At 40.5% G+C, this 27,670-nt stretch overlaps 1 protein-coding gene across 1 annotated transcript in view; it reads left to right on the top strand.

Moving 5' to 3' along the window:
- DCT (dopachrome tautomerase) overlaps window positions 1-27,670 on the top strand; it is a 31,966-nt gene that overhangs the window by 3,819 nt on the left and 477 nt on the right. The window contains exons 2-7 of the mRNA XM_047869413.1: window positions 5,322-5,621; window positions 7,466-7,566; window positions 7,700-7,866; window positions 10,099-10,278; window positions 11,948-12,083; window positions 24,547-24,748. Coding sequence (XP_047725369.1) covers window positions 5,322-5,621; window positions 7,466-7,566; window positions 7,700-7,866; window positions 10,099-10,278; window positions 11,948-12,083; window positions 24,547-24,748 — 1,086 coding nt within the window. The remainder of the gene's footprint in view (window positions 1-5,321; window positions 5,622-7,465; window positions 7,567-7,699; window positions 7,867-10,098; window positions 10,279-11,947; window positions 12,084-24,546; window positions 24,749-27,670) is intronic.

Genomic DNA, 27,670 nt, shown 5'->3' with positions numbered 1-27,670 from the left:
GGAATAGGCTATTTAGAGCTCCTTGTAAATTCACTAATCGGTGGTCTTTAAGCTTATTTAGTCTAATGGCTGTCTGAGGTTGAGCTGATACAGTTCATGTAGGAACGTGCATGGCTTGGTTTTTCTAACTCTCCATTTTTATCCCAGTCCTAAGTAGGTCTAGGACTTCGTCTTTTTAAATTTAATTTTTGCCCAAGGACGTATTCAGTGGTAGATAGATTGGTATCAAGGGACCCTTTCATTTTTTTTCCCCTCTCCATTTTCCAGTAAGATAATGCAATCTTTTCTAAAAGGCCCATCTTCTTCTATTTTTTGTTGCTGCTATTGGTAGATTAGGGGAAAAAAATGAACTCAGGTTAAATTGATGTAAGATGCCACTAGGGAATCTAAATTAGAAACATAAATATTTTGTGTGCTGGGCTGTCCTGTTGTTTCATTTTTCAGTTGTCGTCAGCATTTTAACGAATTCTTTAGACCAGGTTTAGAAGCTCAAAACATCAAAGGGGTCTGACTGCAGAGCTTTGGGAGATATGCTGGAAAAGGAATTTTTTTACTGAGTACATTTCTGGGTTATAGGTGAGCTCAGATGCAGACAGATGCTTTCTTTTTTTACTTATTGGGGTACAGTTGATATATAATATATTAGCTTTAGGTGTACAACATAGTGATCCTACAGTTGCCTAGACTACAAAATGAAAGTTAATACAATAACGTTGACTATATTCCTCATGCCGTCCATGACATCCCCATGACTTACTTATTTTGTAACTTGAAGTCTGTACTTCTTAATCCCCTTCACCCATCTCCCCCCTCCCCCCCCCACCCCAATTCTTTCTTATTGGGAAAATTAGGACCTCTGTGTTGCTTTTCAGAGGCAACTATGGCTTTGTAATAAGCAACGTCTTTGCTCAACATAATTGTGAAACAGCTCTGGTCTCCTGAGTCAGAATTCATCATTTTGTCTTTTGTGTTCTGTGGTGTTTGGGTTGTTCCTCCGTTTTCACTTTTCCCGTAGTTAGACTTGCGTTGGTGTTTCACTGCGCACACATCCTCCCTCTTTTTTCCCCTCTGTTTTATTATTTACTTATTCCAAGTTTTTGTTTAAATTCAAATCAGTTAACATACAGCGTAGTATTGGTTTCAGGAGTCCGACCAGTGATTCATCACTTACGTACGATACCCAGTGCTCATCCCAAGTGCACTCCTTAATACCCCCCACCCATTTAGCCCATCCCCCCAATGTCCTTCATCTCCTGAATGGTGGCATTGTACCTTATTTGCATTTGTATCTCCTAGTGCCTAATGCTTTTTATGCAATTACTCATTGATTCATTCATTACCCGCCCAACTGATGTTTATGTAGCACCAGTTATGCTAGACCCTTCAGGTACAAAGAGGGAAGAAAACCCAACATGATTTTGAAGGTGCCCATAGTGTAGCGGATGGCGAAGACAGACAGGAAGACAAATAGTTCCAATACTGCTTGTTAAGTGGCATCTACTAATAATGACACTTAATATAGAACTTACTCTGTAGCAGGCACTGTTCTAAGTGCTCGATATATTAACATGCTTGTTTCCCGTAAGAACTCTATGAAGTAGAGCTCTTATCCCAGTATGACAGGTCTGGAGAAGTTGAGTCCAAAGTTACAAAGCATGGCAGCTTCTCTGAACGTACCAAGTTGGGAGCCCAGAGAGAGGCATGCTGAGTTCTGCCTGCCCTTTAGGGAGTAGGTGTTAATAAATTATCTGTTGAATGAAAAATGGGGGAGATAATTAGTTATTGATAATTTTGTTTCTAGCAACCAAAAATAATTGTGATAAGGGAAGTGCAGGAATATTACAACTCATGGCATAAGTTATGAATTACTCAATTTCAATAAAACTCAAAGACAAGTTTTATGCATTTAAATGTAGAAATGTCTTGAATTATTAGAAAATTTAGGTGTGTTATTCCTTAGCATTTTGAAGGAGGGACTCACTCTCCTAATGTAAAGCTGTGACTACATATTCATCTCCAATCATCTGCCTATAGGGAAATAGCTGGAAAGTTGGATATTTAGTATTTTTTGGATGCAGTTTTTTCATTCACTCCTCAAAAGATACTCTAATCCTGTGAGCGTTGCCAGAGAAGGTGATACGTTGTAATCAAAGGTGTTTTGAAACAGATCTACAATTTTAGTAGGTACCCTAGGGGAAAATAACCCTGGAATATGTTGTTTAGCATCTGGGACTATACTAGTTGCTCAATAAATATTTATAAGTAATTTGTATTTAAGAGCTTCACTCTAGTAATCCGTGTAAACTTTAACTTCACTTGACAATGTAAATTTAACTTGTAAATTTAATTGAAACCATTCAAAAACATGTTTTGGTCTTGGGACTAGTAGGATTTTTTCTTTTTAGTATTTTTTATTTATGTTCTCATACAGTGTTAAAACATACAGATAACTGAACTATGCGAGTATAGACAGGATATTTTGTATGTTACAAGGAGCATAGAACCCAAATAAATTACCTTAAGAAATTCTTCCTACTTATAATATTTTTAACAACATTTTCTTTAACCATCAAAAAATGCATTGTGTAGGGGCACCTGGGTGGCTCAGTGGTTAACTGTCAGACTTCGGCTCAGGTCACAGAGCCTGCTTTGGATCCTGTCTCCGTCTCTCTCTGCCCTTCCCCCACTTGCACTCTCTGTCTCTCAAAAATAAGTAAACATTAAAAAATCCATTGGGTTAATAGAAAAGGAGGCCTGTGCATTTTTTTTCTTATGTAGCACAAGTGCTAATCATTTTGTTTCATGCTATTGTAAATTTTTCTTTTTCTTTAGAAATTCAAATAATCCTGTCTCTACTCTGGTCATAATATTTTTTACTTACCTCTGTTTTGGTATTTATAGTTCATCCAAATGATTTACCGGACTTGCTTTTCCTTTTAATCCAGAAGGATAGGGAGAAAGAGGAAGAAGAAATTTTACTTGTATTGGATTATTTACTACATGCTTCATACGCTTTTGTTTTTAATTATTTTTCAAAAGAAATTCAACTTTATTGAGATATGACTACAAATAAAAGTGTACAATTTTCATTTTATTTCATTCTGTTTTATTTTATTTTGTTTTATTTTATTTTATTGAGAGAAAAAGAGCGTGAGCTGGGGAGGGGGCAGAGAGAGAGAAAGAAAGAGATAGAGGAGTGGGGGAGAATCTTAAGCAGGCTCCACACTGAGCGTGGAGACCAACAGAGGGCTCACTCCCACAACCCTGGGATCATGACCTGAGCTGAAATCAAGAGTTGGACGCTCAACTGACTGAGCCACCCAGGTGCCCGAAAGTGTATGATTTTTAAAGTGTACATTGTGATAATTTGGCTTTATATTTTTCTTATTTCTTCAACAGTCATTTTGTACAAGGCCAGCCACAGGCTTAGACAGCAGGATAACTGCCTTCTGGCTGCCTGTCTCTGAAGCAAGTCAATAATTGTGATAAATGCAATGAAAGGGGAATATGTGGTACCAGGGTTGCTCAGTGCAGAAACATCTGACCTTGACATGTAGAGTCAAGGATGACCTCGTAGACCACCCGCTGTGAGGCTGAAACCAGTAGTAGATAACCAGGCAAAGAGGAATTTAAAGAAGTGATGAGGGAAAAGTGCTGCAGGTAGAGCGGGAAGCAAGTAAAAAGGTCTGGGAGGACGGGGAATAGGAGGAGAGGAGGAGTAGGGGGAAGAGGAGGGGGAGGAGGGGCAGGGGAGCAGAGTTGGTCTCCCACATCAATGCTTTCTTTAATCCCTCTAATGCCCTGGGAGATAAGCATTATGATCCCCTTTTGCTTCAACATTTTGCTCCAGAAATATTACAACATTTACCCTCTAATTTACCACCACCTAGGGAATGAGGTGTTGGTCATACCAAAGGCAATAATCGAGGCTAAAAAGGGCAAAGTCAAGAACAAGCTGAAATAATTTCAACTGTAGATGCTGATCAGAAAACTCTTCAGCTCATAGGACTAGTGCTCATTCCCTGGGTTGATAAAGCAGAGACATTTGTGCCACAGACGGGGAGCCCTGCAGTGGTTTGCACGTCTCGATATCATGGCAGCTAATTCACCTTTATGACCTGCCAGGCTCCATTGATTTTGTCTTAACTCTGTCTCCTTTGTGAAATAAACCAGCTTTGTTAATGTTAGATTTCACCTGAATTCCTGGCAACCAGCTTATTTATTTGGGTTCTGCCCTGAGCTTGGTGTATATTCCCTTCCTTCTCTAAATCAGTGAACCACGCTGGGTCGGCCCATCTGTGAGTGCCACAGGATAGCGGGGCTCAGCAGCGTGCACGTGTAAGGCGGGGTTCAGTAGCGTGCATGTCCGAGATGGCTGTGCAGCCTGGGGGTGGGGGCGTGGGGGGGACCCGGGGTGGGGGGACGCCTGCATGAGAGGAAGGAGAGCTTGGAAGGTGGCACATGTGTATTAGTTTGTTAGGACTGCAGTAACAGAGTGCCACGGACTGGGTGGCAAACAGAAACTCACCGTCCTGCCGTCTGGAGGCCCAAAGTCCCAGGCGTTGTCAGGGTTAGATTCTTCTGAGGTCTCTCTCCTGTTACGTACGCAGCTGTCTTCTCCCTGTGTCTTCATATGGTCTCTCTGTACCTATTGCCGTTTGAATTTCCTCTTCTTACGAGGACACTAGTCGTGTTGGAATAGGGGCCACCTAATGACCTCATTTTAACTTAATTACCTCTTTGGAGACTCTAGCTCCAAATACAGTCATCACTGAGGAACTGGGGGTGAGGACTTCAACTTATGGATTTTGAAGGGACACAGTCCACCTGTAACAGCATGTGACGCCTTTCATATTCTGTTTCTTTGCTGGGAGTATTTCTTTTTGTTTGTTTGTTTTGAGAGAGAGAGAGAGAGAGAGAGGGTGCACGAGCACGCATGTGAGACGGGGAGAGGAAGAGACAGAATCCCAAGCAGGCTCCACGATGTCAGGGCACAGAGCCCCACTTGGGGCTTGAACTCACCAACCGTGAGATCATGACCTGAGACGAAACCAAGAGTCAGAGGCTTAACTGACTGAGCCACCCAGGCGCCCCTGCGGGGGCTATTTCTACAAAACTCTCTAGCACTCGGTTCACTTGGAGATAGCAACATTTCAAGAGGAGAATAAGGGAAGGAAATCGGTTTTCCTTGCCTTCTTGTAAACACCTTCAGTTTCTCCTCACTATCCCAGTGTTCAGATTCAGAAATTTCTTCCATGTTACATAAACTGACTTCCTCTTCTGTCTCTCCTTTTTCTTTTTTTCTTTTGAACATAAACCAGGACATTTTTATGGGTACCACTGTGGATTCTGCAGGTTTGGCTGGACCGGCCATGATTGCAACGAAAGGAAACCCCTTGTTGTTCGGAAGAATATCCATTCCTTGACTCTTCAGGAGAGAGAGCAGTTCTTGGACGCCTTAGACCTCGCAAAGAACACCACACACCCTGACTATGTGATCACCACACAACACTGGCTCGGCCTCCTGGGGCCCAACGGGACCCAGCCACAGATCGCCAACTCCAGCATTTATGATTTCTTTGTGTGGCTCCATTATTACTCTGTGAGAGATACATTATTAGGTGGGTTTTCCCCTTAGTTTAGGGTATATTCCTATAGGTTTGGGGCTGGGGGTGGATGGGCAGGAAGTAATCAGGCAGGTGAATTAACAAGAGACCAACCTTTAGGGAAGGGTTAGGCTTATGAAAGTCATCAGATTATCAAAATGCTGCCTGAAGTTGGGGTGGAGCAGTTTCTACCAGTTCGTTGGCTGACTTTCGAAAACGTTTTCTCCTGGAGTTCGTGTTTTGGGTTCAAAGTCTAAACTCTCCTCTGTGAAGCTATTTCCCCTCAAAGGCAAGAGTCGGTGGGGCGGAGGAGGCAAATTCCTTTTGATTCCAGAAGAAAACATTCTAAATCTGGCCATGGAAGCCCTCTCTGACCTTTTTCTTCAAATTAGAGGAATTAACTGAACATGTGCTAAAGCACATGACGCTTCTCTGTGCAGAATTAGAGTGTGCGGAGAGAGTGCGTTTCATTAAACTCGCATGTGTTAGTCTTTAGACTTTCGGATCATCATCATTCATGGTGCCCATAATATGGTGTACTCCAGCTGGGATTGAGTCAGTGAATGCCGCAGACATCAGTACATTCCAGGGGGGTGTGAATCCATTCTGAGTTCTGCTCGGTGCAGTTCTGAAAGATTGGCTCTACCTATCACCCCCACTTTTGGGGTCCCTGGCTAGGGTCAGGGCACATGAAGACATCAAGTTCACTTTGCATAGTCAGATTCCCATGGGAATTGCCTGTCTTTGGGTTTATCACTGGTTCCCTATTGCTGGATTTTGCGTCATTAGTTTGGGGAATATTAAATTGCGTTCTGAATTGACACACTTAAAAAGGATGATGTAGCCATCATCCGTGACAACCATTCTTTCCTCAGTGTGAGTCCTTTAAAATCTTGCTCTCGGGTAAGCATTTGTCTTTCTTTATCGATAGATAAGGAGGCTCTTCTGGCTCTAAACCTGTGTAGTTTTCCTGTCATCACTCTGAGGAATTTTTGCTTTATGAAAGAGTAGTCTCTCTGGAGGGACAGAAGACTATAATTTCTGGTTGGATCTAGGAATTAAATTTATATTTGTGTCTGTTCAGCTTTCTGAAGTTATGATAGGCACTTTGAAAAAGAACTAAAGTTAGCTAAAGTTTCTACATAACCACTAAAAGCTGTTATGAAAGACGAAGAAGCATAGAACAGGCAGTAAGGAGGTCATTAAATTGCCCGCAGCTTTTCACTACAATTGGCAGTTCCAATGGCCAGCCAAATTGGTTTGGATGTATTTCTCTCTCTTCTAGTCTTGGTGACCATGCTTGTCAGCTAGTGGTTTTAACTGATCAATGGCTGAGGCAAAACCCAAAAGAACAGAAAGTTCTTCCCAGTTTCATAAATGCCTGAATTAGGACTAAGTGCAGTTGAAGTTACTTTACTATTAATTAATCCCTCCCTTATGAATGTGTGCATTTATAAGGAGCAGGTTGATAAATGTCTTTTGAAAACGTATTTCATTGAGGGCTTCGTGGTCTATTCCTTTGGATACCTTTATTTCATCTTAATGAAATGTGGCTTAAAAATTAAATATATGTCAGGGCTCTCAAAGCTGAAAGTGACCTGAATTTCTCTCGATCTCTGTTGACAATCAAACTTCTGAGAGATGAAGGAGAATTTATCCTAAAAGTGTTAGTCGCTTCCGAAATTGTTCTATTGTTGCTGTTGTTGCTTTCAGAGGGATAAATGACAAAACCAAACAATTTTTTTTCAATTAAAACAGCATGGACTTATTGGCTCTGTAGACCCATCCCAATGGGGTAAGGGTTTGACATTTGAAAAATTCTATTCCACGATCTTTAGCATGTTTCCCAATTGCTTTAGGACCAGGGCGCCCATACAAGGCCATAGACTTCTCACACCAAGGACCCGCCTTCGTTACCTGGCACCGGTACCATTTGCTGTGGCTGGAAAGGGATCTCCAGGTTGGTCAAAACTATGCATTGGGTACTTTTAATTTTGCATTTGGTCAAGACCTATAACAGTCTTTGCTTTCCATGCTTTCTTGTTGTATTTGATACTATGAGTTAAATAACTAGGCTTGCCCTTTGCTTTTAGCGCCTTATTGGCAACGAGTCCTTTGCTTTGCCCTACTGGAACTTTGCCACTGGAAAGAACGAGTGTGACGTGTGCACAGACCAGCTGTTTGGGGCAGCAAGACAAGATGATCCAACTCTAATTAGTCAGAACTCAAGATTCTCCAGCTGGGAAGTTATCTGTGATAGGTAATGGCATATATACCTGCAATGGAAATACAGAGACCACATTTTCTTATGTCTGAGAGATGGAGAGGCACTTTATATTTCCATTTCTAATGTGTGTTGAGTTCTGTTTCCGTGTTGCTGAAAATTATTTTCCTGAAGGAGGTAGGATTTTTAAAAATTCTAAGCCCCTTAATAAAAAAAAATGCAGGTATGGAATTGAATGTGCTTGGTCATAATTTCTAGATCAAGTGTTTTCTTCTTTTTTTTAATGTTTATTTATTTTGAGAGTGAGAGAAAGAGGGAGAGCACGAGCAGGAGAGAGGCACAGAGGGAGAGATAGAACCCCAAGCAGGTTCCACACTGTCGGCGCAAAGCCAGATGCGAGGCTCAATCCCACGAACTGTGAGATCATGACCCAGGCCCAAATCAAGAGTCAGATGCTCAACCAACGGAGCCCCCCCCCCCCAGGCGCCCCTAGATCAACTGTTTTAAAATTAGAAGTAGTTTCTGCATTCAGCCAAACATTCTTAAGCACTGATCATATTCCAAGCAGCGAAATAGTACTGGCAATACAAGGATGGATAAAAGAGCTTCCCATTTGACTATGGTTTTATGTTTACAAAGGCAGATCGTGTGTAAACAAATTACAATACAGCATGAAAAGTATCATGATAGGTATAAGTGGAAAGCCAAGAAGAGAGGCAGGGAAATCCTCTAAGATACGGAGGCACAGACCTTAAGCAGATGTAGGGTGGGGTGGTGAGTGTGTCCTAGGCGGAGGGAACATTATGTATGAAGCTATAGAAGTCTCTGGAAGCAGTCTTGTATGGCTGGACCATCGGGCGATGGTGAGCTGAGAGGGACCAGGGATGGGGCAGGGGAGAATGATCTCTGAAATACTGAAGAACACATAAGCAGATGAGCAACCTGCCGCGCGTGGGGAACCCTGTCCTCCATGATCCCTTAGATTGGTTTCTTTTCCCTGGCACACATCTCAGTAAAAATTCCCCACAAGGCTCTTCTGCCTTCCTTTATTCACCTGTTTCCTCCAAATCCTCCTGTTTTTAACCAGACTGCTCTAGCTCCCCCACCCTGTGTCTTTCTCTTGCTCCATGGCATCGAGCTTCCTTGTCAACACCCCCAGTGTGGGTGTGCACGTGTCTGCAGGGGTGCAGGTCAAGTTGGCAGGGATCCTGTCTCCTCCATTCTGAGCTTTTCCTGCAGCCCTCTGGAGAGTGCCCTACAACATGCAGGGATGTAAGAAGTGCTTTTTGACATGATGCCATAATCCCTCCCATAAAGCCCCATTTCTCATAGCTCCTTGGGGAATTAATAGGTGGTCCAATCAAACACATTTAAGGAATGCTGAGTTACAAAGGTTTTACATTTTAGAACATCTCCGAGACTTTCCTATGGAAGTGTACTCTTAGAGGGAGCCTAAACTCACCCAACTCTGACACACTTACTTCACAGACTGTGTCACTGGCACACACTTGGGAAATGCTGCCTTGGAGGCCTTTCTGCCTTGTTTTTCGGTACTGGCCTCTTTCATCCTCACGTGTGCACTGATTCTATTCTCACAGACCCAGGACTATCTCCTTACCCATTAAAACCCACACAGAAACATCTTTGATATTTTATCTCCTGCAATGAAATAATGCTCTACTGGTGGAATTCTAGGCCACAACAAACTTGTAAAGTGTAATCTTTTATGGGTGTGGAACCTTCTCAGCCTCTGTGTTTACCACATAGCTATCCCTGCCATCTTGGAACACTTTCTCATGCAACTTTTTTCTTAATATCTCTCCTCTACCTAGTTTTGTCTGTTTTTACTCCGGTGGCCTTCATTTGCCTTCAGTTTGCCTAAAATGTTCTCCTAGCCTTATGCAGCCATTTCTGCCAACACTAGCTTAGCTGGGTATAAAACAGGTCACCCTGCTCTCTCTTCAGTTACTCATCATTCAAATGCACCTCCTAGGAGTCACCATCTTGCTTATAAACTTTCTTACTTTCCAACGGAATGGTACTTTATCTTCATATATATATGCATATTTTATGCATCTGGTTTTTTGAAACTCTTTAATCCGTAATTACTTTTGGAGATAGTACTTTTACCACATATTTTTGACCCTTGTAAGGTAACTATAATAAGATTTTATTATGACTAAGTTTTTGCTTGATTTGCTTGGCCCAAAGTTATGATAGTAGCCACAAATTAAAACATACTATTTTCACTCTCCTTACAACCCTTAGCCTAGATGATTATAACCGCCGGGTCACCCTGTGTAACGGAACCTCCGAAGGTCTGTTGAGAAGAAATCAAGTGGGAAGAAACAGTGAGAAATTGCCAACTTTAAAAGACGTGCAAGATTGTCTGTCTCTCAAGAAGTTTGACAATCCCCCTTTCTTCCAGAACTCTACCTTCAGCTTCAGGTTGGTGCTCTGAGCTCTGTTAGACTGGCAGTTTACAATATTTTAGATTTTCATGCTTGTGGTTGTAATGAACTGGAAGGAAATCCAGTGTTGGGAGTCATTTACAAAGCTAAGTAAGGGCTTGATGAGCAAGGATAACAAGGGGCCACTGTTAGGAAACTCATCATCCACCCACTCTAATGGGTAGTGTGGTTTTAATATCTTCTAACTTAGCTATTCAAAACCATCTTTTGTATTTCTAATTATGGCACATATATAAGCACTGTCTTCAGAACCAGGGTACTTCATTAAATATAGTATTTAAAAACATTTGCTCATGCTCTTTCTTTTTCTTTTCTTTTAAATTTATCAGCCATAGACCGTAACAGTGAGGTCTAAGATCTCCGAGGAGTATTACAGACTAAATTCAACTCAAATTATAGCACAGCAATGACATTACAATACTTGAAATTTAAAGGCCAACTAATAATTCTCTCCCTCTAAAAAGACTTTAAGAATTGTAAGGAATAAGTACGGATGTAAATAAGATTTTAAACAAAGATGAATGGGGCTCCAAAAAGGCACGGTGGATAGATTCATGGTCTTCCAAACCAGGGTCTCTCTAACTGTGTGTAAATTATACAACCGATGTGTTATTTGGGGCTGGACAGGAGTAAACTGAATGTAAACGCAGAGGCTGTGCTAAGTGCAGCAGAGCTCAGAGTCTGCGTTAGCATTAGACACAGACCTCAAGTAGTGTCCAAGGTCATGTAAAGGCTGACACCTAAGACGGTTTGAGAAGGAGTATGCATTCATTTTTTTCCTGTAGTAAACATGCTATTGAAATGGAGTGTAATCTTTATAGATTTGAGTTAAAGGAGTAGTTATCAAGGTGTGGTGCCTAGACCACCATAATGGGCATCATTTGGGAGCTGGTTGGAAAGACAGATTGTGAAACCCAGCCCACACCAACTGAACCAGAAACTCTGAAAGTGGGGCACGAAATATGTGTTTTTCTTCAGTGATTCCCATGTACGCTTAAATCTGAGGATCCTTGAGTTAGGATGAAGACAATTTGAATTTCCTACAAAATGGGGAGGGGAAAAAGACAAGGGTAAGAAAAATTTGGAGATATGTTTCGAAGGCTGAATATAACTGATCACAGACCATGAATCTATCCATCGTGCCTTTTTGAAGCCCTATTCATCTTTGTTTAAAATATTATTTACATCCATACTTATTTCTCACTCTCAAGCCAGAGGTCTGTTTAGTTGAGAAATGGGAATATAAGATTTTATATTAATTCAAAAAATATTTCTGATCACTGGCCATGTGCTGGGCATGGTATTGATCCCTGGCAATAAAAATCACAAGAAAACACAGTCTGTGTCTTCTAAGAGTTCATAGCCTGGCATGGGAGACAGATATGAAGGTAAAAATTGGTCATACAGTACACATAAAAGAGGTGTAATCCCACTGAGCAGTGCAGTAGTAGCAGTGATCAAGAGTTCCCTCCCCTTATTAAGATCATTATTAAAGGTTGGGACTGAGTTGCAGTTAATGAGCTGTGACAGAGCTTCCCCTTTCCCTGCCCCATCTCAAGTTAGAAGACTATTATTTAGGTTGGAAACGATAAAAAGAGACCTTTATCAATCGTGACTCTCGTTGCTGACATATTGATTTCTCTCAGGAATGCCCTGGAAGGGTTTGATAAAGCAAACGGGATCCTGGACTCTCAAATGATGAGCCTGCATAACTTGGTTCATTCCTTCTTGAACGGGACAAGCGCTTTGCCACACTCTGCTGCCAATGATCCCATTTTTGTGGTATGTTCAAAGGCTCAGAATAGATGGAAAATTTTCTAGATAATACTTTGGATGTGTTTGCTTTTCAGAAAGATTAAGGTTTCGTGTGTGTGTGTGTGTTTTCTCTGTGTGAACATTGGGATGTATTCATATGTGAATTCATTTTACTCTACACCACACAGGTGGTTATATGGCATTTGAAGTCCCCTCTTTAGAAACCCATGCTTTAGAGATGATTAGCTTTGGAATGACCCCAGACAGGAGTTTATAGTGCAGAGGTGGATTCATAAGTTAGCATAATGATATTATAAATCATATCACAATTTAGCATAATTTATATAATAAATTAGTAAAATGGAAATAATTTTTCAATGATCAGATGAGTGGTGTTGAAGATGAACGGTGGGACCACCATGACCCTTGCATGGAACCCAACCACTTGGCAACTTCGGAGCAGCACACAAGTCCACGGCCCTGTTTGGCGTTTGGTCCTGGGCCCCCTGATTTTGCAAAGCATTCTGCCTATAAATGAGCTGCTCCTTTTTTTTTAAACTATTCTTTTTTTTTTTATGTTTATTTTATTATTTTTGAGACAGAGAGAGACAGAGCATGAATGGGGGAGGGGCAGAGAGAGAGGGAGACACAGAATCGGAAGCAGGCTCCAGGCTCTGAGCCATCAGCCCAGAGCCGACGCGGGGCTCGAACTCACGGACCGCGAGATCGTGACCTGAGCTGAAGTCGGACGCTTAACCCACTGAGCCACCCAGGCGCCCCTCCCAACAATTTTTAGTAATTGAGAGAGCAGTGGCAGTCGCTCGTATTAGCCAGGAAAGGGCTAAAGTTCACGTTAGGTATTTTGCGGTTTGGACACTGTTCACTTTTGTCTGCACTCCGACGCTGGTGCAGAATTGCCTTGGTTTTGTCCTGATCCATCACGGAGGGTCACAGGGTGACTTTGTCTGATGTTGATGTCCCATGATTGTTCTACCTTCGGCAGAACACCTGGCCTCCCTGATAGTGCCAGGTCAGCTCCAGGTTGTCCAAAGGCTGCTTTTCCGCCCCTCAAGTACAGCTTGCCAGCGTTGGTGTAGAAGCTTTAGACATCTTACACATTTGTATCTCAGCTGCTGAACCCCTAAAGCAGTGTCTCTGCTTTACAGATACTTAACTGACCATCTACTATTTTAACCCCGTCTTCAGGGTTGTGTGTCCTGGAGAGAGAGTTTCTAAGCAATTAGAAGAAGAAATTTCACACCGTTCCTTTTCTATTTTGCCAGTGCTTTGAATTTAAACTCTTATCTAGTATAGATTGTATGTTGTAGCAATAACTTTATGTTATTTTTTTCCTAGAGTTTTTCTCACCTTAGTATTAATCTTAACAATGGGTCTTAGTCAGCTCAGGTTGCTGAGTTCTGGAGGCTGAAAGTTCAAGTTCAAGGTGCTGAATGATTTGGTTCCTGGTGAAAGCTCTCTTCCTGGCTTATAGACCACTGCCTTTTGGTGATGTGTACTTAAGTGGAAAGAGAGGCAGTGAGCTCTCTAGTGTTTCTTCTTATAGGAACACCAGTCCCATCCTCTCAGGGCCCCACACATATGACCTTATTTAACGCTAATTACCTGTTTATCGGTCCCATCTCTGAATACAGTCATATTGGGGGTTAGAGCTTCAACGTATGAATTTGAGGGGGCCGTAATTCAGTCCATATCACAGTGTATCCTGAAACCATCAGTTGATAGCAGTTTGTTTTTCTGGACTCCTGGAAGGCCACATGGCATAGTCAAAAGAACAATGGATTGTAAGTCAAGTAAGTTGTCTTTAGTCCTGAATTGTGCAACCTTGGGAGTCTTACTGAATTATATGGAGCACTCTGCAAAGTGCAGGTCACGGGGCTTGATCCGGTGTCGGAGGAGGGTGTGCTCATTAATGCAACACTTAATAGATTAGAATAATATGAAGCTGCTTTAGAAACTGCCAAGTACAACACAACAGTTATCGTAAAATAACTATGTGTTTCATGGTTGTTGCTGGGAAAGAATTAGAGAACTATATGTTGGCTTTGAATTGCTAAACCTTAATTAAGGTTTTTTATCTTGTTCTCCATAGCAGACAGTTGTGCCCTAAGGCAATTTTACTGACAAGCACAAAGTCAGAGTTATTTCAGAGGTGATTTATTATTTTTACTCCACCCAAGGTACAAAAAAAAAAAGGAGATATGAAGGAGGGTAAAGGTATAGCTCACAATGCTCTAAGCTTGCATGATGGTGTGAGGGTCTAGATAGCTTTCTGGCTCCCGGATGGATGAACTCCTGGCAAGGGTGAGTTATAGGAGATCTGGATACAGAGCAGTGGATGGAGCTGTTTCTTTTCCCCAAAAAGCGTCTCTGCCCTCATATTTGTGTGTAGGAAAACACGAAGGGGTCATCAGAAATGTGGACTCTTAGTCCCAACCTCCAGCAAGGTGGGGGCTTCTGTTTAAAGCCTCCACAGCTGTCTTCGCTCTTCTGTAGGATGCTTGCCTCATTCATGGGTTCTGACTTGATATTTCATATCATTTTTCTGGCTCTTGTCTCAGCCATCAGCCTATGCCAAGGAGTTCTTGTGTCTCCCTTCTCTGGTATATAACTTCACATCTCGTTACCGATCCTGTATTTCTCTAAATAAGATTTTATAGAGCATACGTTTTCAACAATATAATGCATACACACTGTCCCTATTCATGAGGAAAAATGCGACACCACTCCTTACCCAGTACTCCAAAATGTTAGGGGGAGAACAGTAGAATCTTCTGACTGATTACGGATTATACACCCCCACATGACCTTTCTCTGCTAGTAAAGGAAATAAAGGCGATGCTGGTAATTTGCTTTTCAGCATCCTAAGTTTCAAGGATTGTTACCTCTTATCTCCCTCTTTGGAGGATGCCTAGTAAGCACGTAGGGCTTCATTCACTTTTCTGTGAATGGCCCTATCGATAGCACATGTTTTAGGGTTTGCAGGCCAAATGATCTCTGTTGTAACTACTTCACCCCTGCCACTGTAGTGTGAAAGCAGCCATAGACAGTACATGAATGAGTGTGGTGTTCTAATAAAACTTTATTTAAAAAACAGGTGGTGAACTTCGTTTGGCCTACAGGCTTTTAGTTCGCCAACTCTTGCTCTAAGGAATTAAATGTCCCTTCTCTGTAGGACTATCTCCTTAGTCTGTTTCATTCCTGCTCTAGCTGGGAGCTCACATTAGGGCTTTATGGATGAGGAATTCTAATTCTGTGACTTACATGTAGCTCAAAGTTACTAGATGTTCAATCATCCTTATCTTCCTTACTTTTACTACCTTTAATATTTAAAATTCTGTTTTTCTTTGGTATCTGTTGTCATGTGCATGTAAATAGACAGAAAGCCAAAGCCTCTCTTTGCAGGCACGGAAGGAATAATGTTTGGGCATGAGTTCCAGAACTCACAGTTTCTTTAGGCTACTTACCTAGGGTTTCATGTTGAAGCCAATTCAGCCTTAAATAATTTTTTCACATACTGAGATCCAGGTTAAAGCATTTCAATTAAAAGAGTGATAGCTTCTAGAATTTCAAATTCATGAGGCAATTTATGCAAATATATTGCATACCACACTTATTAAAATTATTTTCATGAAATCTCTTCAAGCAAGAGAGGTACAAAGTTGTATGTGATCACAATAATGAGTAAAAGATATAATGTTAAAATACAGGAAAAAACTCTGAACCAGTCTCTGAAGTTCTAATAATTCATAAGGTAATTGACGGAAATGCACACATTTATCATGGAAAATAAGATTAGGTCACGGAAATGCTAAGTAGTGCTGTCTTCAATACTGAATTTAGATATTATCTAAGCGGTGGGGTGGGGAGGGAGGAAATCCAATAGACCCTAAAGTTAAGTAGCTGAGTTACTTGCCAAGAAAGAAACTATGTCAGAGACTTAACATTTTCTTTCCAATTTCAAAGCTATTATTCGTAGGGCTGCATTTGGATGTTATCCTTTTAGACAGGTACATTTGGCAAGCACTAATATTTTCAATTTCAAGTGGCTGGGGGATTCATAGGTTGCACATACAATACTCACTGCACAGCTCATGTGTTTGTCACCTTATACACTGAAAATTCTACAGGGGATAAGATGTATAAGTAGTCTTATCATCATTTGTGTTTCTTAACAGTGAGTAATGGTTGCCTAAGATAGCTCCATTAATTTAGGAATATAAAGCAAGAAAAGAGAAAATGAGTTTCCCCAAACAAAAATCTAATGGACTGCATGAAGTTAATTCCCTTATTAATGGGTCATTAATTAGGTCATCATGACCTAATTAATAGGTCATAACAAGTATAAAATGTTTCTAAGTTAGTATGCGTTTAGTTAAAAATTTAATTTAATTTAATTTATTTTTATTAAAAATGTTTAATGTTTATTTATTCTTTAAGAGAAACAGCAAGCAGGAGCAAGGGAGGGGGAGAGAGAGAGAAGGGGACAGATGAACCAAAGCAGGCTCTGCGCTGACAGCACAGAGCCCGATGCAGGGCTCGAACTCACCAACTGTGAGATCATGACCTGAGCCAAAGGCAGATGCCTAACTGCCCAACTGACTGAGCCACCTAGGTGCCCCTCGTTAAAAATTTTAAAAAGATGTATATAGGACATTTTGCTTCTCTCTTCCCAAGAGTGAAGCACTTAAAAATGGATCCATTTAATTTATCCTTCTTATGAAAGAAAAATCATAATTAGGCTAATACCTTGAGTATTTAAATTACTGTTGTTTTATGTCACTTTAAATTTTTTAATAGCTTATGATTTCTAATGATTTATAGTTACAGAAATATTGGCAAAAAAGTTTTTACATGTCTATAATTCCATCTCAATTTTCTGCTTATTTCCTCTCATAGTCTATGTTTGCACAATTGCCATGATAATGCACACATTTTAGGTTGTTACATAGTTTCCTAAATGTTTTCATTTAAAAATTTAAAAATAGATAATACTCATAAGAGGTTCAAATATAAAAGACATGAAATGAAATGAAGTCTCTCTAGGCTATCCATTATCATTTTTTCCTATTCTTCCAGATATATTTTATGAATATACAAATACGTTACCTGAATGGTAGCATACTAGAAACATTCTGTGACTTCATTTTTTTGTGTTTTTTTTCCTTTCCTTTTCTTTTTTTATACTTATTCTAAATTTTTCTGTATCCATTTAGGAAGGGCATTCTCATTCCTTTTTAATGACTGTATTGTATTCTACAGTGCAGATTTATCCTGAAATTTTTAACCAGCTTTTTATCGATGGGCATGTAGGTGGTTTCTAGTCTCTTGCTTTGCAAGCAATGCTACAGTGCATGAGCATGTAGGGTAAGTGAGAACAGAATTGCTAGGTCACAGATTAAATAAGTGTATTTGAGGGGTGCTTGGGTGGCTCAGTCGGTTAAGCGTCCGACTTCGGCTCAGGTCATGATCTCACAGTTCATGGGTTCGAGCCCCGCGTCGGGCTCTGTGCTGACCGCTCAGAGCCAGGAGCCTGCTTCAGATTCTGTGTCTGCCTCTCTCTCTGCCCCTGCCCCGCTCGCACTCTGTCTCTCTCTGCCTCTCAAAAATAAACAAATGTAATAAAAAATTAAAAAAAAATAAGTGTATTTGAAACATCACTAGATATTGCCAAATGACCCTCCTTAAGGTTGAATAATTTTCCCTCCAACCAGCTATGCAGCAGAGTGGCAATTCCCCAACTCTCTCTCATTAATCCAGTGTGCTATTCCACTTTTTCATCTTTGCTAATGGGATAGGTGAAAATGGTATTTCAGTGAGCTTTAATTTGCATAATGAAGTTCAGAATCTTTTCATGAATTTACGTTTCCTTTTGTGATCTATCTGTTCTTGTCGGAAAATGACTTTTGGAAAGACAAAAAAGAACAACTAAAGGTTCATAAGAGAATTAGTGAAAGCGATCTGTTCTCTGTGTAAGTCAGTAACAAAATACCACATCTTCTTCTGACATTTTAGTCGTCCCGTAAATCGAATTCTCTGTTCATACAAAAATGTAGTTTCTACATTTCACTAGGGTTTGGGAAGTCACTTTGATCATTGACACCACACCCAGCGTCTAGAACAGTACCTGGCACTAAGTTGGTGCTCGGTGCGTTTTGTTAGGAGACTTTACATTGCTAAGCATCTGTTAATGTGCCAGTCTCTATAGTAGGCATCATGCAAACACAATCTCTAACTTCACAAAACTGTGTGTACTAGACTGCCCTCCTCATGTTAAGTATGGGGAAAATGAAGGTCAGAGAGGCTAAAAAATGTGTACAAGAGTGTATGAACCAGTAAGTGGCTGAGCAGAGATCTTTAGATAAGTTTCCTACTCAAAAATTTCCCCATGTTCAAGGAAAAATGAGATAAAAACAGAGAAGGAGGCAGACCATAGAGATGCTTAAATATAGAGACCAAACTGAGGGTTGCTGGAGGGGTGTTGGGTGGGGGCAGGACTAAATCGGGGATGGGCATTGAGGAGGGCACTTGTCAGGATGAGACTGGGTGTCATATGTCATGATGAATCACTAAATTCTCCTGAGACCATTATGACGTATTTGTTACCTAGCTTGGATTTAAATAAAACTTAAACAATGCTATAGAAAAGAAAAAAAATTTCCCCGTGTTGAGTCTTCTAGCTACAATCTGCTTTTTGTCAGTTTAGACAATCTTAATTTAATCCTTTCACAATAGCTTTTATTATAGCTGAGGAAATTTAGTCCTGTTAGATCATGTTAATAGGAATTAACACTAATTGGTGAAGGGCAAGTTTGAATAATTTTGCTTGGCTTTTGAAAAGAGAGGGCATTGGTTTTATCATGATTAAATGTTCCAGTTTTTAAAATGCTACATTTATTTATACAATACATGTATTTTTAAATGTCTCAGATAAAGTCACTAATTCTTAAGTAGTGTAACATCTTGGTGAGTTTTATGAGAGCCGAGGTATTGGTGGCTGGCCATCCGCTTGAGCTGGGCCTCCCAGGGTGGCAGGATTTCTATTCACTCAGTCTGGGAGAGAGTTTGGCTTTGGAACTTGGCAGGAGCTAAAAGGTACCTGAAGAAATTCCTTTCAACTCTATACTTTATACGGATAAACCCATGCTCTATTGAGAACTCAGCCTATACTGAGAAATGAACTATATACACTTCATTATGGATGAAATTAAGTAGCATAATGGCAAACCACATTTCTATGTAAATCTAAGGTGGTTAGACCATTGATGTGGGTTCCTTTCTCCTAGTGCTTTCGTGATCCCTTAGACACGCATGCCCTGGGAGTACCTCAGTTCTTATCTAGAATCTCTTCTAACATCCCTGTGGTTCCCTCTTTCCCACCTGCTTATGACATACAATGACTTCTTTTAAAGCTGTCGTCCTAATAGCTGAACTTCTTGTAGTCCTCTGTTTGCATGTGTTCCAAGTTTAATCCTTGAAATATAAGCTTTCTTCCTCAAAGGCTCAACTGATATTTCTTTTTTTTTTTAATTGAGATATAACTGACAGGTAGAATTAAGTTAGTTTCAGGTGTTCAACCTAATGATTCAATATTTGTATATATCACAAGACAGTCACCTCAGTAAGTCTAGTTACATCTGTCACCATACATAACTGATATTTCTTTTTAAATACATGCTTTTAAATAAATTATGCTATATATATTCTAAGTACGCTTATGTATACTGTGCATAAAATGCTATAATACAAGTATATGTGGACTATCTACGGGACTCCTTCAAAATGCCCAAAGATGTCTTCCATTCTGTCTGCTCAGAATGCAGTGAGAGAGTGGCTAGGGAAGGATAGGGAGAAGACGTATGAGCAAAATGGAAAACACACAACATCCTGGCTGAGCACTGCCTGCAAGACTATTAGTGCTAAAATGTCCTTTTTTCTTATGACTGTTTCTTGTCTCACTAAATGTGCTGCGTAGGGCCTATCCGCCTCCTTGTGGCACAGCGTAGTCTCAGTGGAAGCTGGGTGTTGTTGAACTATTTCATGCCTGTTACATATGGTTTCTTTAGGGAAGTGTGAAACCAACATTCTGATCGCATATTGCTTCAGATTCTTGCTAGAACAAGGCAAGAATACATACATATTATCATAAAGTCGTAAGCGGGATGAGATCTCATTTTTTTAGGAATTACCATCAGGAATTCTCTTATTTAGAAATTCCGACCTAACTTTTATTTTTTCTTAAATGTTTATTTTTGAGAGGGACAGAGTGCGAGCAGGGGCAGGGGGTAAGCAGAGAGAGATGGAGACACAGAATCTGAAGCGGGCTTCAGACTCTGAGCTGTCAGCACAGAGCCCGACACGGGGCTCCAACTCATGAGCTGTGAGATCATGACCTGAGCCGAAGTCAGCTGCTCAACCGACTGAGCCACCCTGGCGCCCCCCCCAACCTGACTTTTTATTTGTGCCTTCCACTCTAAGTTCTAAATTGGAACCTCCCATATGAAACTCAGGGTCTATTGTGTGACTTCTGAGGGATTACATATGAGTTCTCAGACGAGCAGAGCATTGTCACAATAATACTGACTTTGACCATGACTGATGTCTTCTGGACATCACCAGCACCAGTGTGCTGGTCTTTGGTGATGTACCAGTGTCTTTGTGGTCATTGTGGCAGGAATCCGAACGTATAGACATCTAAGTGAAGGTTAGGTTTGATAATAACTTTATCCTTCAGTGATCCCGAAAAAGAGAAGCTTTCCCTGTATTTTACCCCAGTTTCTTTATGTCTATAAGCACAACAGCCGTTGATCAATTGCTTTCTTCTGCAAGGGTTGCATTTAAAAATTTTTACCTTGAAAGCCCGCAGAATCACATTTTCTTCAATACTGCCTCCAAGGTAAAACTTTTTTCTTCCTGTACCTTCCTTAGTTTGTTGGAGCAAGAGAGACTAGGTTTGTGTACCAAAATTTGTAACCGCATTTCTGAAACACTCAATTAATTTTATCATTATTATTTTTTTATTTTTAGAGAGAGAGAGAGAGAGAGTGCAAGTAGGGGAGAGGGGCACAGGGAGAGAGAGAATCTTAAGCAGGCTCCACACTCAGTGAGGAGCCCAACACAGGGCTTGATCCCATGACCCTCGGATCATGACCTGAGCTGAAATCAAGGGTCAGACAGTCAGCCAAATAAGCTGCTGAGGCACCCCTGAAGCGCTCCATTTTTAATTTGGAAATATAGCTATGTATCTCCGTAGCAGACATAAGGCAACATCGGTGTACTGTTAGTTTACTTTTGCTTTTATTTGTTACCCTCAAATTACATTTGGCCCTTAAAAAGAGATTAACCGAGCTCGCTTTTAATTCGTGTCAAACAAAGATACTATTAGCTTCTCAAGAGCAATTGAAGGCATCTTGTTCAAGAACAATGTTCACAATTCTAACAAAAATACCTATTCTACAGCTTGCATGACTTCTTATTGTGGGGGATATGTTATTGCTTGTGGTATTGTGTTTATCGCATTCTTTGCATCTCGTTAGCACACACTCGCCTGTTTTTACTACATTCTATAAATTGGCTACTCTGTGTATAGCTCCTACCAGAGCATTTATTGTATAATGTTTTTATAGCCCTGCTGAGACCTATAATCTCTCCTTATTACTTTTCTCCTGTTCTTTTATCTCCCCAAATTATGAATTGCTGCAGAGTCTTGTCTCCTCCTTAATTATTTACACTTTGCACTGGGTGAATTCTGGTGCTTTCCAAGAGTTATTTGCCTCTTGCAGTACTGAATCTGGATCTTTCCATGTCTTGAGAATCCCTTCTCTCTTTTCCTAATCACAGTTTGATCTCTGACTTGAACTCAGTATCTAAAAGCTCGAGATATTGTGTGGGTTTCTTTGCAAAATGCACTCTGGTACACCCCTAGATACTTTTTCTATGTATCACGTAGGGTTTGGTTCAGCTGCTTAGAACAGAAAACCTGTTATAGAAGTCCAAGCAAAAAAGAGGATTATTTTTCTCTTTGTGTAAAAGAGCCCCACTGGCGGGCAGTCCAGGGCTGGTGTAGTATCTCCACAGTCATCATGGACCCTTCTGTCTTTCTGCTCTACCTTCCTTGGTGAGTGACCTCTTTTCCTAACTTTGTTAGTTGGCTGTTAAGATGCCTGCGGCAACTTCAACTATCACATCCATGTTCCATGAAGCAGCAAAGAAAAATGGAAAGGGAAAGGGGGACACTCTTAAGCTGAGACCATGACCTTTAAAGAGCTTTCCTAGAAGTCAGATCCAGAGACACCTAGTTCAATCTCAGGGATAATTTGATACATTGCTTCACTCAAAATACAAAGCAAGTTACAACGGAAGAAGAGGAGAATGGATGTTTGGTAAGCAACCAGGAGTGCTTGCTGTCCTTAGGCATTCCACCCCTACTGCGTGGGCTCCATACTTACAGTGAAAGCTGTGTTTAAGCCTGGCAGGCTCCCCAGGTTACAGCTAGAGGAGGAAGCACAACGTCTCTCCCTGGGAACCTTCTAACCTTATCCGGAGTTCCCAGGACATGAGGAACCTTTTCAGGGACCTACACCAAAGCTAACACATAGTCCTTTTTCCAGGGCTGATGCCCCTTCTCAAAGATGACTTTTTCTAAACTCTACTTGTAGGAAACATTGATCATTTGCAATATCACGTGTCTTCCAAAGCTGTTGCTTTAAACTTTACGCCTTTATTTCTTTGAAACTTCAATTTTGCTACTCAAAGCTGAGACTTCAGAATTCACAAAAATCTTTTATCTCTGCAAAGGCCCGGCCTGGGTCTTAACATTTGATGTTTTTGTTTCTTAAGATGATTGTCTTTGCCATGAACTGTAAAAATCCATTCAGGGGAAAAAACTATCCCTTGAGTAAATGACTTGATTCCTTTAACTACCCTCTGTGTATCCATGTGAGACAATACAGGCTGTTGCCTGATAGGGACAACCAACCACCAGGAACCTTGGGTAAGATTTGAAAGTGTTATTGACTAAATTAACAACAGTAACATAAGCCAGGAGGGCAATGCAGTTAAAGGTGCTAAGTGCAAAGAACTATGAATTCAGACTGGGAGCCATGAGGGAAGATACTCGAGGGCAGGAACCATTGCATTGGTCCTTGATGAACCGATGTCAGAAAACAGATGAAACAGCATTGCAAGCTGAGGAAACAGCACCAGCTAGAAAGGGGCCTGTTTAGTTGAATTGTACAAAAGATAAAACGACTTTTCCCGGCACAGTCTTTAGGCAACAACTTCTTATTAAACATCACCTCTGTCCAGGTTGCATGCTAAGGTCATGCTTCAAAGGTAGAAAGACCTGCTCTCTGACCTTTAGGAATTAAGGGTCTTATTGAGGAAAATAGATAAATAAGTAACAAGTTATAGTAAAATTTGGCTAGTGTTCTAATTGGAGTACAAGGAATAATGGTGGTTGGGTGAATGAATTCATTTAATAAGCATTTATTGGAATAAGTACCTCCCTGCGCCCATGTGACAGGTTCTCGGATGATAGTCACTTGGGACCCAGGGGAAAAGAAGGGGACAGTGTCCATAAGTCCTTGAACTTACAGTCTGAGAATAAAAAGAGGAACCCAGCATAAAGGTTGAACTGAACTCTCACATTTATGTCCTGTTGCAAAATTGGGGCTATAAATGTGGAAACTTTGCTACTAAATATTTTAAAACATGAAATAATTGCTGTATTTGAAAAGGACTTTAATAGCTTCCTTGAGGAAATAAAAATGAGCACTGTGAACATCACAGCATTTTTTAGATTCTCTTTTGCTAGCATAACACCCAAAATCCAAATGAGAGGGTTACAAAATGAGTATATAGAAGATTGGACCTGGTGAGAATAATTTGAAAACCTATTTTGAAGATTTCCTTCCCCCCTTCCTTCCTCTCCTTCCTCCACCTCTCTCCCTCTCTCCTTTCTCTCTCTCTCTTTCTTCCTTCCTTCCTTTCTTCCTTCCTTTTCTTTCTTTCTTTCTTTCTTTCTTTCTTTCTTTCCTTCCTTCCTTCCTTCCTTCCTTCCTGTCTGTGTTGCAACATTGTTAAACACAGCCTCTCTCTCTTTTGTTAAAACCAAAGCTTCTGAATATTGAGTAGGATATCTATCTTGTCATACTTGCCTTTATTCTCAACTTAATAATTAACACTTATTTACTGAAGGCATCAGATGTTCCCAAATGAGTGTTAAATCTGCAAATGAACTTTCGTTTGTTCACTGACAAAGAGGTTTATGATCCTGTTTGGAGAGATGCCATGCAGCCTTGAAAACTGAATTAAAAATATCAGTGGTTATGTCACTAAGATAAAGTTGGGTATAAAGAAGTTCCTCATGTCAAGAAGAACACCATTCCATTTTAAAGAAAGCTCCAATCTGATTGGCCTGATTGGAACAGACAGGTCAATGTCAAATGCCATGTGTCCAACTGTCTTGTAGGTACTTCATTCCTTTACTGATGCCATTTTTGATGAGTGGATGAAAAGATCCAATCCTCCTGTGGATGCCTGGCCTCAGGAACTGGCGCCCATTGGCCACAATCGGATGTACAACATGGTTCCTTTCTTCCCTCCCGTGACTAATGTGGAGTTCTTTTTAACTGCAGACCAACTTGGCTACAGCTATGCCATCGATCTACCAGGTAATGAATGCAACTTCTAAGTGGGTAATTCATGCATCTTCTAAAGAACTTTTCTTTCTTTTTCAAAATATAAACCAAGACCTTACACTGATGTACTCAGGTTTGGTTAAGTCAGTTGGCAATTTTCTACAATATATATATATATATATATTTAGCCTGCATGCAGGGTTAGGCAAGTGCAGTACTTGCCCTGAGCACAGAGTTCAAGGGGAGACAGAAAAAATTCAGGAATTGAGATAAATAATAATGCAATGCAATATTTTTCAGAAATCAAAGTTAATGCAAAAAAGATGAACACACTATCAAAATTTTATTAAAGACAGGATTGTGTTGTTTGTTCATCCACTCCTGCATTATCTTGTGACAACACCAATTGCTTCCAGTTAGCCCATATCACCCGTGCTGGGTGGGTTTATGAGATTGATGTTGGCCTGCCAACGCATTGGACTACATGGGGCTTCACCTGTGTTCTTCATCACCGTTCTTTAAGTCATGTTTTTAAGCTTCAGATTTTTTTATTAGCTTTTCCCACTTGTCAGAATATGGGAGGATATTTTGATAAGTGTCTATACACAGGCACCTATTTTTCTGTTTGCTGAGACCCCAGTATGGTGCCACGTGCCATTTAAACCATCTTAGGACAGGCTGAGAGAGAAAAGGTAAAACAATAAAAAAATATCTTACTTTGTCAAGAATCCCCCAAAACACACAGCCCATCTGCTGGTGAGTTTTCCCTGTTTGTGTCTATTTCTCTTCCCTAAATCTCAGCCTATGATGTAATCACAATGACTTCTGAGCTCACATCTCTCTCTGACTTCAGAGTCTTTCAGGCCCTGGAACCTGTCCCTTGTTTTTCCTTCTAGTCCTGCAACTTTGCCTACTTGTTCTCCTTACTTATTTGAAGTTTCCTTTCTTTGGACAGCTATCTTTTTGAAACTTCATTTTTTTCTCTGGAATTGAACATAGTAATAATCAAAAAGTTTGGGATGTGCATTTGCCCATTCTTCCATTTCCTCTGACATCAGCTAATTAACAGGTATAGATTGAGAGTCTAAATATGCCCAGAAGGCATTAACTCATTAGAAGACACAAATTAACGTTTCACTTAATGGTCTGACAAAGAAATTTACAATCCTCTCTGAGGAGACATAACTGTAACCTAAGGTCGGAGAAGGGAGTGGAAGATTTGGGAAAGGCTTCTTGAATCAGATTCAAAGATGTGGGGGATCTTCTGAAGGTGAGGTGGAAAGAAGGGAGCATTTTCGACTGAAGAAGGGCAGGGACAGAGCTGTGAAAGGTGCAGTCTGTATAAAGGACTGTGTGAAGACTCTTGGTCGGAGAAGAAGGCTTGGGGAGAAGATTACCCGCATTAAGTTCGGATCTGATTACTGGGGACCTTAAAAGCTAGGCAGAAACCACAATGAGATGCCACTTTCCACCCATTAGGATGGCTATTACAGACAAAGCAGTAAATAACCAGTGTCACTTAGGCTGTGTGGAGTAATTGGAACCCTCCTGTACTGCTGGGGGGAATGTAATGTGGTATATAGCTTCTGCGGAAAACAATATGGCAGTTTCTCAAAAACTTAAGTATCAAATTACCATATGATCCAGCAAAGATTCGAAAGCAAATACTCCAACAGCTATTTGTAAACCTCTGTTCATAGCAGCATTACTCACAATCGACAAAAGAAAGAACTCAATGTCTACCCAGGGCTAGATGGATAAACAAATTGTAGCATATGCATGCGATGGAACACTACTCAGCCTTAAAAAGGAAGGAAATCCTGTCATATGCTATGACATGAAGGAATCTTGAAGATCTTATGCTAAATGAAATAAGCCAGTCACAAAACAGCAAAAACTGTATGATTTCACCTATATGAGGTATCTAGAGTAGTCAAATGTATAGAGACAGGGGCTGGGGGCTGGGGGATTGGGGAGATATTATTTCAGTTTTGCAAGGTGAAAAATATCCTGTGGATAGATGGTGGTGAGGTCACACAACAGTGTGAATGCACTAACGCCACAGAACTGAGCATTTAAAAATAGTTGTGATGGTTAAATACATATCATGTGTGTTTTACCACAATTTAAAAGAACGATCATTTTTTATTCATGAGCAAAGAAATGGCAGAATAAAATCTGTGTTTTAAGAATAAGGTTCTGGCAACAGATGTTGGATTGTAACAGGAGGAGAAAAATTACCGACAATCTTCTTGGAGAAATTGTTTCAGGGTGAGTAGGGGCCATCTGTGGAATTGGAGGAAAATCCCAGAAGGAGGATTTTACATTTAGGCAAATGCAGGATGTAAAGAACCCGGGTCAGAGAAATCGAATTTAAGAATAGCTGGCCAATGAGGTGCCTGGGTGGCTCAGTCAGTTAAGTGCCAGACTTCAACTTGGTCATGATCTCACCTTTCACAAGTTCGAGCCCTGTGTCGGGCTCTGTGCTGATGGCTCAGAGCCTGGAGCCAGCTTCAGATTCTGTGTCTCCCTCTCTCTGCCCCTCCCTCCCTGTCTCTCAAAAATACATACAAGCAATAAAAAATAAAATAAAATAAAAAAGAATAGCTGACCAAGGAGAAGGGGATTTTTAAAGAAATGACAAACTGGCATAAGTATATTAAAATGAAATCCATTAATTTTGTGGAGAGTGCTTATAAAATAGATTTAAGTCAAGTATTAGATTTATCATGTGGAAGATTCAGATTACATTCACAACTATTTAAATGGGCGCAAACTTCATCTGCTTCTGCTATTGAATGTCTCCTGTTATAATAGCCAATCTGACCTGTCTCAAACATTTATCATCCTATTAACAGGTAGAGAAGTAGCTGAAATTCTCCATTTGAGGACTGTATATTTTGCAGTTCCCCAGATACTGTTTTAGCACACACTTTAACAAATGAGATTCTAACT

The sequence above is a fragment of the Prionailurus viverrinus genome, chromosome A1 (genome assembly GCF_022837055.1).
Source record: "Prionailurus viverrinus isolate Anna chromosome A1, UM_Priviv_1.0, whole genome shotgun sequence".
In the NCBI taxonomy this organism is placed as follows: Eukaryota; Metazoa; Chordata; class Mammalia; order Carnivora; family Felidae; genus Prionailurus; species Prionailurus viverrinus.
This window is presented reverse-complemented; position numbering and strand designations above follow the sequence as displayed.